Raw genomic sequence first — 14,405 nt, 5'->3', positions numbered from 1 at the left:
TGGCTCTGAATTTGTTCATTGCTATTTTTATGTTTTTGTGCATTACTTGTTGCCGTCATCATTAAACAAACAGGTTACTCATCAGTTACTCAGTACTTGAGTAGTTTTTTCAAAACATACTTTTTACTTTTGCTCAAGTAAATATTTGGGTGACTACGCCTTACTTTTACTTGAGTAATACATCTCTAAAGTAACTGTACTCTTACTTGAGTACAATTTCTGGCTACTCTACCCACCTCTGGTTTTAAGGCAAGGAAACTTTATTTATATAGCACATTTACAACAATTTTTAAATTGAACCAAAGTGCTTTACAGGTTAAAAAGCATAGAGCAAAAAACAAACAGAGAACATAAACAATGAATGAGTGCAAAAGTAATACGGTAAAAGAGGTCGAATAAAAAGTAAAAAAATTGCAAAATAAAAATAATAATTAAAAAAAAAAAAAAAGTCTCGTCTTGGGCACCACAAGCTGGAGCTGGCTCTCGGACCTCGGAGCTCGCGCAGGAGTGTAAATTTGGATGAGGTCTGAGATATAATGAGGTGCCAGTCCATGCAAAGCTTTAAAAGCAAACAGCAAGATTTTAAAATCATTTCTAAAATGAACAGGGAGCCAGTGCAAAGTCTCAGGATTTGGGGTTATATGCTGGTGTTTCCTGGCCCCGGTTAAAAGTTGTGTTGCCACGTTCTGGACTAACTGCAACCGGGAGAGAGCTTTTTGGATTGCAGTAGTCCAGGCGACTTGTTCAAAAAGGTTAAAAGACAAAGATGGAAAAAAACACAATTTTAAAACTCCATATTTATTGTGTATGTTATGTGCACAGGTCACATGAGGGATAACCCGTCTCCGCTCATGATGCATTCCCCACAACTTCCTCAGTACCCTCCGGTGTCCCGCAAGTCTCCCCCTCACCATATGCAGCCCAAGAAAGTGAGAGACCGCATTGATCGGCGAATCATTGACAATGTAAGCAAGAAGATGACTGTTTTTTTTTTTGTTTTTTTATGGCCATACAGCAAAGAGCTCCTGGGAGCCAAGGAGGACTCAAAGAGGACAAGCCTCCTCCGTCACCGGTGATTAGAGGAGAGCCTTTCAACCCCGCCTTGAGGCCGGAGCATCTAAAGCATCCCGACAGCAAGCCGGCTCTCATCCAGCAGAGTAAGCAACAAAGACATGGTAAGCCCGCCGCCCCGTGTGTCTTCCTTCGAACCGCATCACATTTATTGACATTGTGTTGTTGTTTGTGCACACTTGTGTCGAGCAGATGTGAAGTCCACGGACAGCTCTCGTCCCGTCATCCGCTCCTCTGAGCCCAGCGGACCACAGCCCTCCCTGCAAGAGAAGGAGAAGTTCAAGCAGGAATCTAAGGCGCCCGTCGCACCCAAAAAGGTAAAAAGCAGTGGTTAAATGGGTTATATTAGGATTTAAGAAAAAAAACATTCAATACACTTCCTTGTGGTCTACATATGGTCTCCGTCCTATGTGTCAAAGTCAAGACCCGAATGGACCCCGGATGATATATATATATTTTTTTGTCCTGTCCAGCTTTAAGTTAGAAATTTACACTAAAAATAGCAACAGCAGAGGATGCACGTACATGTACGAGCCAGTCTGCCCCATGACAAGAGGACATTGGGAAAATAAGGAGCTTATTGACTACAGCATGGACTACAAAGGCGGATTCGCGCAAAGCCCTTTGGGTACCGTATTTTCCAAACCATAGGGTGCACCGGATTATAAGGCGCAATGCCGATGAATGGTCTACTTCCGATCTTTTTCATATACAAGGCGTGATTATAGGGCTTATTAAAAGAGACCTTTTTCTTTTCTTTTTTTTTTTTTATGAAAACACTTCCTTATGGTCTACATAACATGTAATGGTGGTTCTTTGGTCAAAATATTGCATAGACTATGTTTTACAGATCATTTTCAGGATGCGCTGTTTTGTGGGCGTTCTTATTTACGTGGCTCACCTTCGGCAGCGTCGTTTCTTCGTCATATTTGTTGTAGCAGTGTAGCGTGCAAGGACGAAAGTGGGAGAAGTGTCAAAAGATGGAGCTAACTGTTTTAATGTCATTCAAACTTTACTTCAATCAATAACATAGCAGCATCTCCTCATCCGTGACTCACTAGTGCAACAACAACGCCGAAAATGTGTCCCGTGAAAAAAAACGTCCGACCGGAACTCTCCAATAACTAAAGTTCCTTGGGTGAATAATGTCAACTCACTACACCGGTATGTTTTAGCGCTTTCATGGCGAGTTTACTGACAGATATAAGTAAGAACTTTACACTACTTTATATTAGAAATGGCAACAGCGGAGGACGAATGTCCCATAACGAGAAAAAGAATAAGCTTATCGACTACGGAGTCGTCACGGACTACAAAGGCGTAGGCGCGCAATTTTTTTAGGACTTATGCAGATCCTAAATACAGATCTGCACTGATATTGTTAATGAATGGGAAAACACATTCCTCATGATTACAATTGTTTGTATTTCCCCCCCTCAGGATGTGAAACTGAAGAACATGGGCTCATGGGCCAGTCTGGCCCAGAAGTCCACGTCCACGCCCTTGTCGGCCGTCAAGTCATCGAGCGACAGCTTCGAGCAGTTCCGGCGAGCCGCTCGCGAGAAGGAGGAGCGGGAGAAGGCCCTCAAGGCACAAGTCGAGCAGGCGGAAAAGGAGCGGCTACGTCGCGAGCAGGACAAACTTCGGCAAGTAGATTGTGGTCCTAATTGTTTGGAAAATCCTGGAATTTTTTGAAACTTGGATAAAGGGTAGTTTGGATTTCCAGAAGGGTGCAATGGACGTCGAGTGGATCTAGCATGCTAGTGTGAGAGTCCAGTCCATTGTGGATCTAGCATAATATTGTGAGAGTCCAGTCCATAGTGGATCTAACATAATAGTGATAGTCCAGTCCTTAGTGGATCTAACATAATAGTGAGAGTCCAGTCCATAGTGGATCTAACATAATGGGGAGAGTCCAGTCCATAGTGGATCTAACATAATAGTGTGAGAGTCCAGTCCATAGTGGATCTAACATAATAGTGTGAGAGTCCAGTCCATAGTGGATCTAACATAATAGTGACAGTCCAGTCCATAGTGGATCTAACATAATAGGGAGAGTCCAGTCCATAGTGGATCTAACATAATATTGTGAGAGACCAGTCCATGGTGGATCTAACATAATAGTGTGCTAGTCCAGTCCATAGTGGATCTAACATAACAGTGTGAGAGTCCAGTCCATAGTGGATCTAACATAATAGTGTGCGAGTCCAGTCCATAGTGGATTTAACATAATAGTGTGCGAGTCCAGTCCATAGTGGATCTAACATAATAGTAAGAGTCCAGTCCATAGTGGTTCTAACATAATAGTGAGAGTCCAGTCCTTAGTGGACCTAACATAATAGTGAGAGTCCAGTCCATAGTGGATCTAACATGATAGTGTGAGAGTCCAGTCCATAGTGGATCTAACATAATAATGAGAGTCCAGTCCACAGTAAATTTAACATAATAGTGTGAGAGTCCAGTCCATAGTGGATTTAACATAATAGTGTGAGAGTCCAGTCCATAGTGGATCTAAGATAATAGTGAGAGTCCAGTCCTTAGTGGATCCAACATAATAATGAGAGTCCAGTCCACAGTAAATTTAACATAATAGTGTGAGAGTCCAGTCCATAGTGGATTTAACATAATAGTGTGAGAGTCCAGTCCATAGTGGATCTAAGATAATAGTGAGAGTCCAGTCCTTAGTGGATCTAACATAATAGTGAGAGTCCAGTCCTTAGTGGATCTAACATAATAGTGAGAGTCCAGTCCATAGTGGATCTAACATGATAGTGTGAGAGTTCGGTCCAGAGTGGATCTAACATAATAGTGAGAGTCCAGTCCACAGTGCATTTAACATAATAGTGTGAGAGTCCAGTCCATAGTGGATCCAACATAATAGTGAGAGTCCAGTCCATAGTGGATCTAACATAATAGTGTACGAGTCCAGTCCATAGTGGATTCAACATATTAGTGTGCGAGTCCAGTCCACAGTGCATTTAACATAATAGTGTGAGAGTCCAGTCCATAGTGGATCTAACATAATAGTGTGAGAGTCCAGTCCATAGTGTGGCTAGCCTGAGATCATCCTGAGTGGAGACAGGTCAGCAGCGCACAGATGTCCCCAACCGATGCACAGATGAGTGGACCACCCTGGGTCCCAACTTTGGACAGCTAGCGCGTCATCTGTGGTCACTGAATCTGTGCCCCCTGTCCCAGGAAGGAGAGGGGGGCATGGCAGAAAAGAGAAGGCAGATCAACTGGTCTAAAAAGGGGGTCTATTTAAATGTTAGAGTATACAAATGAGTTTAAGATGAGACTTAAATGCTTTTACTGAGGTAGAATCTCTAACTGTTACCTGGAGGGCATTCCATAGCCCGGATTTTTTTGGGCTCTGGGAATGACTAATAAGCCGGAGTTCTTTGAACGCAGAATTCTTAAGTCTTTGCTGTCGTCCAGCATTCTATTTTTGTTGACTTTGTAGCCAGTTCAGTTTTTAGTTTCGTTCTGCAGAGCCTTCCGTAAGCTTCAATGCCTTTTCTTAGGGGCACTCACCTTTTTGTTTGTTTTTTTTGTTCAAGCATTAGACACCTTTTTACCTGCACCCTGCCTCCCGCTCTTTCCGACATCTACAACGCAATTAGCTACCGGTTGCCACCTACTGACATGGAAGAGTATTACACGCTTACTCTGCCGAGCCCTAGACAGCACATCATTTGGTTTGCAAAAAATATGTTTTACCCAAATAGGTGAAATTACATCATCTCCCACGGCACAGTGGTTGAAAAACACTCCTCTAGTGTCTTTATTCCAATGTTGTGTACAATGTTGATTGTTAAGTTGACAGCTGAGGAAGATAAAAAGCGTCTCTTTTCTTTTCGGTACTTTTTCAGCCTTCGTTCAAATCTCACTCCAAGGTGTAAATCTTCGTGAATCATGTTGTTTCCCCGCTGGTAGCCTGGTGATAAGTTCAATACCCTCTCAGTCCTCTCGTTCTGAATTGTCATCCTCACATGTTCCAGAGGTCGCGATGAGGAGGAGATCTTGGAGCCCAGCAGAAGAGTGCACGAGGAGCCGCGCCGGCGTGTGGAGCAGCAGCAGCAGCAGCAGCAGCAGCATCACCACCAACAGGCACAGCAGCAGCAGCACATCCAGGTTCCCCCCCAACAACCCCCACAGCAGCCCGAGCCTCAGCCAGCCGTCATCCAGCCTCCCCCGCAGCCCCCCACCCCGCCTCAGCCCGCCGTGCAGAGCCCACTCGACCAGCAGAGGGAGCTCGCCAGGCGACGGGAGCAGGAGAGGCGGCGGCGGGAAGCGGTAAGATCAGCCAAACATCCATCCATTTTTCTACCACTTGTCCCTTTTCGGGGGAGCGGGGGGGGGTCACTGAAGCCTATCTCAGCTGCATTCAGGCAAAAGGCAGATAGACAACATTCACACACTTGGGACCATTTTGTAGACATTTTTGACTTGTACTAGAACTACCTTTTTTTTTAATCATAGTAGTGAAGTGAAGTGAATTATATTTATATAGCGCTTTTCTCAAGTGACTCAAAGCGCTTTACCCAATATCTAAGTTACATTGAAACCAGTGTGGGTGGCACTGGGAGCAGGTGGGTAAAGTGTCTTGCCCAAGGGCACAACGGCAGTAACTAGGATGGCACAAGCGGGAATCGAACCTGCAACCCTCAAGTTGCTGGCACGGCCACTCTACTAACCGAGCTATGCCGCCCCTAAGTGCACTTCTTATAAGTGAGACTATACTTATTTTAAGGTATTTTGGGGTTCATTGAGGTTAGCTAATTTGACTTGTTTTGGAAAGTCTTGACAAGCCGAATTTTTTTGTTCTATTGGCAGATAATTTTGCTTAGTTCAAATAAAATACCCCTAATTTTTGTAAGGTTTTTTTCTTGTTTTTGAACACTGACTTTTTGCAGTGTGTTGGTATAAAAAACTTTGTAGGGAATAATTTGTTAAATGCTTCATATAAGATTATCGATGTATTGTATTTAACTGGGATGGCACGGGCGGGAATCGAACCTGCAACCCTCACGTTGCTGGCACGGCCGCTCTACTAACCGAGCTATGCCGCCCCTAAGTGCACTTCTTATAAGTGAGACTATACTTATTTTAAGGTATTTTGGGGTTCATTGAGGTTAGCTAATTTGACTTGTTTTGGAAAGTCTTGACAAGCCGAATTTTTTTGTTCTATTGGCAGATAATTTTGCTTAGTTCAAATAAAATACCCCTAATTTTTGTAAGGTTTTTTTCTTGTTTTTGAACACTGACTTTTTGCAGTGTGTTGGTATAAAAAACTTTGTAGGGAATAATTTGTTAAATGCTTCATATAAGATTATCGATGTATTGTATTTAACTGGGATGGCACGGGCGGGAATCGAACCTGCAACCCTCACGTTGCTGGCACGGCCGCTCTACTAACCGAGCTATGCCGCCCCTAAGTGCACTTCTTATAAGTGAGACTATACTTATTTTAAGGTATTTTGGGGTTCATTGAGGTTAGCTAATTTGACTTGTTTTGGAAAGTCTTGACAAGCCGAATTTTTTTGTTCTATTGGCAGATAATTTTGCTTAGTTCAAATAAAATACCCCTAATTTTTGTAAGGTTTTTTTCTTGTTTTTGAACACTGACTTTTTGCAGTGTGTTGGTATAAAAAACTTTGTAGGGAATAATTTGTTAAATGCTTCATATAAGATTATCGATGTATTATATTTAACTGGGATGGCACGGGCGGGAATCGAACCTGCAACCCTCACGTTGCTGGCACAGCCACTCTACTAACCGAGCTATGCCGCCCCTAAGTGCACTTCTTATAAGTGAGACTATACTTATTTTAAGGTATTTTGGGGTTCATTGAGGTTAGCTAATTTGACTTGTTTTGGAAAGTCTTGACAAGCCGAATTTTTTTGTTCTATTGGCAGATAATTTTGCTTAGTTCAAATAAAATACCCCTAATTTTTGTAAGGTTTTTTTCTTGTTTTTGAACACTGACTTTTTGCAGTGTGTTGGTATAAAAAACTTTGTAGGGAATAATTTGTTAAATGCTTCATATGAGATTATCGATGTATTATATTTAACTGGGATGGCACGGGCGGGAATCGAACCTGCAACCCTCAAGTTGCTGGCACGGCCACTCTACCAAACCGAGCTATGCCGCCCCTAGTGAACAATTGGATCCACAAGGGACAACAACCCTGTCCACAGACTATACACACATCAATCTTAGAAGCATACAACAATGTATTTGAAGAAGATGGATTAAAAGTGAAGATGTGAGGTGAAATAAGTACAAATGCAGCAATAAGAACAAGCAACTCCACTCACGATGGCTCTAAAGTTCAGTGATGTGTTGCTAACTTCAGCTTTTTCTTCTTTGTTGATGTCTTGCAGTAGTTATAATCCATGATGCAACAAATAGTACCACTTGTACCCTCTATATTTGGACTTTCTCCACGTTGTATTTACTTTTTTGTGTGGCTACAAAACCAGTGAAGTCAGCTCTAAATTCGTAGTTAAAAACAGAATACAAGGATTTGCAAATCTTTTTCAACCCATATTCAGTTGAATACTTTTTTGCCCCACTGTATGTTGTTCCAAAACCTGTATGGACCTTTCAGCATTAATGGTGCCTTCACAGTAGTTCAAGCACACCAATGTTCAAAACCACTGAAGTTGTCACGTTGTGTAAATAGTAAATATAAACAGAATACAATGATTTGCAAATCCTTTTCAACCTATATTCAATTGAATAGACTGCAAATACAAGATATTTATCGTTCAAACTGTAATACTTTGTTATTTTTGGAAATATTAGCTCATTTGGAAAGCTGGCACAAGTGGCAAAAAAGACTGAGAATGTTGAGGAATGCTCGTCAAACACTTATTTGAAACGTCCCACAGGTGAACGGGCTTATCGGGAACAGATGGGTGCCATGATTGGGTATAAAAGAAGCTTCCATGAAATTGATTCACAAACAAGGATGGGGCGAGGGTCACCACTTTTGTCAACAAATTGTTTAAGAACAACATTTCTCAACCAGCTATTACAAGGAATTTAGGGATTTCACCATCTACACTCTGTAATATCATCAAAAGGTTTAGAGATTCTGGAGAAATCACTGCACATAAGTGATGATATTACGGACCTTTGATCCCTCAGGCGGTAATTCATCAAAAAGCGACATCAGTGTGTAAAGGACATCACCACATGGGCTCTGGAACACTTCAGAAAACCACTGTCAGTAACTACAGTTGGTCGCTACATCTGTAAGTGCAAGTTAAAACTCTACTATGCAAAGCCAAACCCATTTATCAACAACACCCAGAAACGCTGCTGTCTTCGCTGGGCCCGAGCTCATCTAAGATGGACCGATGCAAAAGTGGAAAAGTGTGCTGTGGTCTGACGAGTCCACATTTCAAATTGTTTTTGGAAACTCTGGACGTTGTGTCCTCCGGACCAAATAGGAAAATAACCATTCGGATTGTTATAGTCGCAAAGTTCAAAAGGCAGCATCTGTGATGGTATGTGGGTGTATTAGTGCCCAGGGCATGGGTAACTTTAGGGATTTCACCATCTACACTCTGTAATATTCAATGTTCAAACTGAGAAACAATTTTTTTTTTCTTCAAATAATCAACTTAGAATTTAATGGCAGCAACGCATTACAAAAAAGTTGCCACAGGGGCATTTTTACCACTTTGTTACATGGCCTTTTCTTTTAATAACATTCAGTAAACGCTTGGGAACTGTGGAGACACATTTTTGAAGCTTTTCAGGTGGAATTCTTTCCCATTTATAAGTTGTTCAACAGTTGTGGTATTTTAGGCTTCATAAAGCGCCACACATTTTTAATTGTAGACAGGTTTGGACTACAGGCAGGCCAGTCTAGTACCCGCACTCTTTTACTACGAAGCCACACTGTTGTAGCACGTGGCTTGGCATCGTCTTGCTGAAATAAGCAGGGGCGTCCTTGATAACGTTGCTTAGATGGCAACATATGTTGCTCCAAAACCTTTATGGACCTTTCAGCATTAAAGGTGCCTTCAAAGATGTGTAAGTTACCCATGCCTTGGGCACTAATGCACCCACATACCATCACAGATGCCGGCTTTTGAACTTTGCGCCTAGAACAATCCGGATGGTTCTTTGCCTCTTTGTTCCGGAGGACACAACGTCCAGAGTTTCCAAAAACAATTTGAAATGTGGACTCGTCAGACCACAGCACACTTTTCCACTTTTGCATCGGTCCATCTTAGATGAGCTCGGGCCCAGCGAAGACAGCAGCGTTTCTGGGTGTTGTTGATAAATGGGTTTGGCTTTGCATAGTAGAGTTTTAACTTGCACTTACAGATGTAGCAACCAACTGTAGTTACTGACAGTGGTTTTCTGAAGTGTTCCTGAGCCCATGTGGTGATATCCTTTACACACTGATGTCGCTTTTTGATGCAGTACCGCCTGAGGGCTGAGGGATCAAAGGTCTGTAATATCATCGCTTATGTGCAGTGATTTATCCAGAATCTCCAAACCTTTTGATGATATTACAGAGTGTAGATGGTGAAATCCCTAAATTCCTTGCAATAGCTGGTTGAGAAATGTTGTTCTAAAACAATTTGTTGACAAAAGTGGTGACCCTCGCCCCATCCTTGTTTGTGAATCAATTTCATGGAAGCTTCTTTTATACCCAATCATGGCGCCCACCTGTTCCCAAATAGCCTGTTCACCTGTGGGACAATCCAAATAAGTGTTTGACGAGCATTCCTCAACTTTCTCAGTCTTTTTTGCCACCTGTGCCAGCTTTCCAAATGAGCTAATGTTCCAAAAATAACAAAGTATTACAGTTTGGACGATAAATATCTTGTATTTGCAGTCTATTCAATTGAATATAGGTTGAAAAGGATTTGCAAATCATTGTATTCTGTTTTTATTTGCCATTTACACAAGGTGACAACTTCACTGGTTTTGAACATTGTTGTGCTTGAAGTACTGTGAAGGCACCATTAATGCTGAAAGGTCCATACAGGTTTTGGAACAACATACAGTGGGGCAAAAAAGTATTTAGTCAGCCAGCGATTGTGCAAGTTCTCCCACTTAAAATGATGACAGAGGTCTGTAATTTTCATCATAGGTACACTTCAACTGTGAGAGACAGAATGTGGAAAAAAATCCAGGAATTCACATTGTAGGAATTTTAAAGAATTTATTTGGTGGAAAATAAGTATTTGGTCAACCATTCAAAGCTCTCACTGATGGCTCAAAATCTCACGATACATGGCCCCATTCATTCTTTCCTTAACACGGATCAATCGTCCTGTCCCCTTAGCAGAAAAACAGCCCTAAAGCATGATGTTTCCCCCCCCATGCTTCACAGTAGGTATGGTGTTCTTGGGATGCAACTCAGTATTCTTCTTCCTCCAAACACCACGAGTTGAGTTTATACCAAAAAGTTCTATTTTGGTTTCATCTGACCACATGACATTCTCCCAATCCTCTGCTGTATCATCCATGTGCTCTCTGGCAAACCTCAGACGGGCCTGGACATGCACTGGCCTAAGCAGGGGGACACGTCTGGCACTGCAGGATTTGATTCCCTGTCGGCGTAGTGTGTTACTGATGGTAACCTTTGTTACTTTGGTCCCAGCTCTCTGCAGGTCATTCACCAGGTCCCCCCGTGTGGTCCTGGGATTTTTGCTCACCGTTCTCATGATCATTTTGACCCCACGGGATGAGATCTTGTGTGGAGCCCCAGATCGAGGGAGATAATCAGTGGTCTTGTATGTCTTCCATTTTCTGATAATTGCTCCCACAGTTGATTTTTTCACACCAAGCTGCTTGCCTATTGTAGATTCACTCTTCTCAGTCTGGTGCAGGTCTACAAATCTTTTCCTGGACAGCTCTTTGGTTTTCGCCATAGTGGAGTTTGGAGTCTGACTGTTTGAGACGAGTTGAGTTTATACCAAAATGGATACATGGATGATACGGCAGAGGATTGGGAGAATGTCATGTGGTCAGATGAAACCAAAGTATAACTTTTTTGGTATAAACTCAACTCTTCGTGTTTGGAGGAAGAAAAATACTGAGTTGCATCCCAAGAACACCATACCTACTGTGAAGCATGGGGGTGGAAACATCATGCTTTGGGGCTGTTTTTCCGCTAAGGGGACAGGACGATTGATCCGTGTTAAGGAAAGAATGTATCGTGAGATTTTGAGCCATCAGTGAGAGCTTTGAATGGTTGACCAAATACTTATTTTCCACCCAAAAAATTCTTTAAAATTCCTACAATGTGAATTCCTGGATTTTTTTCCACATTCTGTCTCTCACAGTTGAAGTGTACCTATAATGAAAATTAGACCTCTGTCATCATTTTAAGTGGGAAAACTTGCACAATCGCTGGCTGACTAAATACTTTTTTTTTGCCATCCAAGCAACCTTAGGGATGGCGTGGCTTAGTGGTAGAGTGGCTGCGCGCAACCCGAGGGTCCCTGGTTCAATCCCCCACCTAGTACCAACCTCGTCACGTCCGTTGTGTCCTGAGCAAGACACTTCACCCTTGCTCCTGATGGGGTGCTGGTTAGCGCCTTGCATGGCAGCTCCCTCCATCAGTGTGTGAATGTGTGAATGCAGAGGTGGGTAGAGTAGTCAGAAATTGTACTCAAGTAAGAGTACAGTTACTTTAGAGATTTATTACTCAAGTAAAAGTAAGGAGTAGTCACCCAAATATTTATTTGAGTAAAAGTAAAAAGTATGTTGTGAAAAAACTACTCAAATAATGCACAAAAACATAAAAATAGCAATGAGCAAATTCAGAGCCAGGAATATCTCTTAAGCAACTAAAACAATAATATATATTAAATAATAGTACATTAAAAGAAAATAAAAAAATGGCACATTGGGCCACAATAACTTAACAGCACCATAGCCTCAGTAGGCATTTATTGATTTGATTGATTGATTAAAACTTGTATTAGTAGATTGCACAGTACAGTACATATTCCGTACAATTGACCACTAAATGGTAACACCCCAATAAGTTTTTCAACGTTTATCAATTACTTAGTAAATGACCAAGTCGAGGTGATCTACCTCATATATACATACACACACATATCATATATATATATACAGTATATAATTTATATTTATTTATTTTGCCGTTTTTGCTCACATGTTGAAGGTGTTTTAATGAATATACATGCATGTTTAACATATAGACTCCTATCTTTCATGAAGACAAGAATATAAGTTGGTGTATTACCTGATTCTGATGACTTGCATTGATTGGAATCAGACAGTATATTGCTGATAATGTCCACGTTTTCAAATGGAGGAGAAAAAAAGTTCCTGTTTTCCGTCTAATACCACATGAAAGTCGTTGGTTTTTGGGATCTTATTTGTCCAGCTTCCATATTTGTTTTTATACACTTTACAAGAAATACATTGGCGGCAAACTCCGTAGCTTGCTAGCTTGTTTGCGCTGGCTTTCGGAGACTCTTATTTTGTTAGCGCAGGCGCGATGGAGCGGCGCTTTTATTGTGAAGACAGGAACTGTGCGATCAGTCTTTAGGCTTTTGACGGGAAGTACGGTTGAAATAAAAAGTGTCTTTTTTCCTTTACACTTTTGATTGATTGATTGAAACTTTTATTAGTAGATTACACAGTACAGTACATATTCTGTACAATTGACCACTAAATGGTAACACCCCAATAAGTTTTTCAACGTTTATCAATTACTTGATAAATGACCAAGTCGAGGTGATCTACCACATATATACATACACACATATATATACATATATATATATATATTGAGTATATAATTTATAGTTTTTTATTTTGCCGTTTTTGTTGACATGTTGAAGGTGTTTTAATGAATATATATGCATGTTTAACATATAGATTTCTATCTTTCATGAAGACATATTCCGTACAATTGAGCACTAAATGCTAACACACGAATACGTTTTTGAACTTGTTTAAGTCGGGTCATGTGACCGCCTGGCTCTGTTTGATTGGTCCAACGTCACCAGTGACTGCATTTGATTGGTGAAACGCAGGCATGGGTAGATTCTACTTTGAAGCTATGTCATTAAAAGTAGCCTTTCTTCTCTATAAATATACTCAAGTAAAAGTATGTTGCATAAAAACTACTCTTAGAAGTACAATTTATCCCGAAAGTTACTTAAGTAAATGTAACGGAGTAAATGTAGCGCGTTACTACCCACCTCTGGTCATTAACCAAAACAAACATTAATAGATCGATAAAAAAAAAGTAGCAAGCTGAATGTAGATAAATGGAGCGGAGTAAAAGTAGCGTTTCTTCTCTATAAATATACTCAAGTAAAAGTAAAAGCATGTTGCACAAAAACTACTCGTAAAAGTACAATTTATCCCGAAAGTTACTTAAGTAAATGTAACGGAGTAAATGTAGCGCGTTACTACCCACCTCTGGTCATTAACCAAAACAAACATTAATAGATCGATAAAAAAAAAAGTAGCGAGCTGAATGTAGATAAATGGAGCGGAGTAAAAGTAGCGTTTCTTCTCTATAAATATACTCAAGTAAAAGTAAAAGTATGTTGCATAAAAACTACTCGTAGAAGTACAATTTATCCCGAAAGTTACTTAAGTAAATGTAACGGAGTAAATGTAGCGCGTTACTACCCACCTCTGGTCATTAACCAAAACAAACATTAATAGATCGATAAAAAAAAAAGTAGCAAGCTGAATGTAGATAAATGGAGCGGAGTAAAAGTAGCGTTTCTTCTCTATAAATATACTCAAGTAAAAGTAAAAGCATGTTGCACAAAAACTACTCGTAGAAGTACAATTTATCCCGAAAGTTACTTAAGTAAATGTAACGGAGTAAATGTAGCACGTTACTACCCACCTCTGGTCATTAACCGAAACAAACATTAATAGATCGATAAAAAAAAAAGTAGCGAGCTGAATGTAGATAAATGGAACGGAGTAAAAGTAGCGTTTCTTCTCTATAAATATACTCAAGTAAAAGTAAAAGTATGTTGCATAAAAACTACTCGTAAAAGTACAATTTATCCCAAAAGTTACTCAAGTAGATCCATCCATCCATCCATCCATTTTCTACCGCTTATTCCCTTTTGGGGTGGCGGGGGGCGCTGGCGCCTATCTCAGCTACAATCGGGCGGAAGGCAGGGTACACCCTGGACAAGTCGCCACCTCATCGCAGTACTCAAGTAGATGTACCGGAGTAAATGTAGCGGGTTACTACCCACCTCTGAGTAAATGTGGAAGTAGTGTCCAAAGTGCTATACAAGCACAACACATTTATTTATCATTTTATCATGGACGCCCCTGCTT

General features: G+C 40.9%; 1 protein-coding gene across 2 annotated transcripts in view; it reads left to right on the top strand.

Moving 5' to 3' along the window:
• Positions 1-14,405, top strand: part of brd4 (bromodomain containing 4) — a 106,986-nt gene that overhangs the window by 91,418 nt on the left and 1,163 nt on the right. For both annotated transcript variants that reach the window (XM_061905244.1, XM_061905243.1), the window contains exons 14-18: positions 823-929; positions 1,016-1,175; positions 1,264-1,388; positions 2,512-2,717; positions 5,073-5,367. In XM_061905244.1, the coding sequence (XP_061761228.1) occupies positions 823-929; positions 1,016-1,175; positions 1,264-1,388; positions 2,512-2,717; positions 5,073-5,367 (893 nt within the window). The remainder of the gene's footprint in view (positions 1-822; positions 930-1,015; positions 1,176-1,263; positions 1,389-2,511; positions 2,718-5,072; positions 5,368-14,405) is intronic.

Source organism: Nerophis ophidion, linkage group LG07, assembly GCF_033978795.1.
Source record: "Nerophis ophidion isolate RoL-2023_Sa linkage group LG07, RoL_Noph_v1.0, whole genome shotgun sequence".
Lineage (NCBI taxonomy): Eukaryota > Metazoa > Chordata > Actinopteri > Syngnathiformes > Syngnathidae > Nerophis > Nerophis ophidion.
This window is presented reverse-complemented; position numbering and strand designations above follow the sequence as displayed.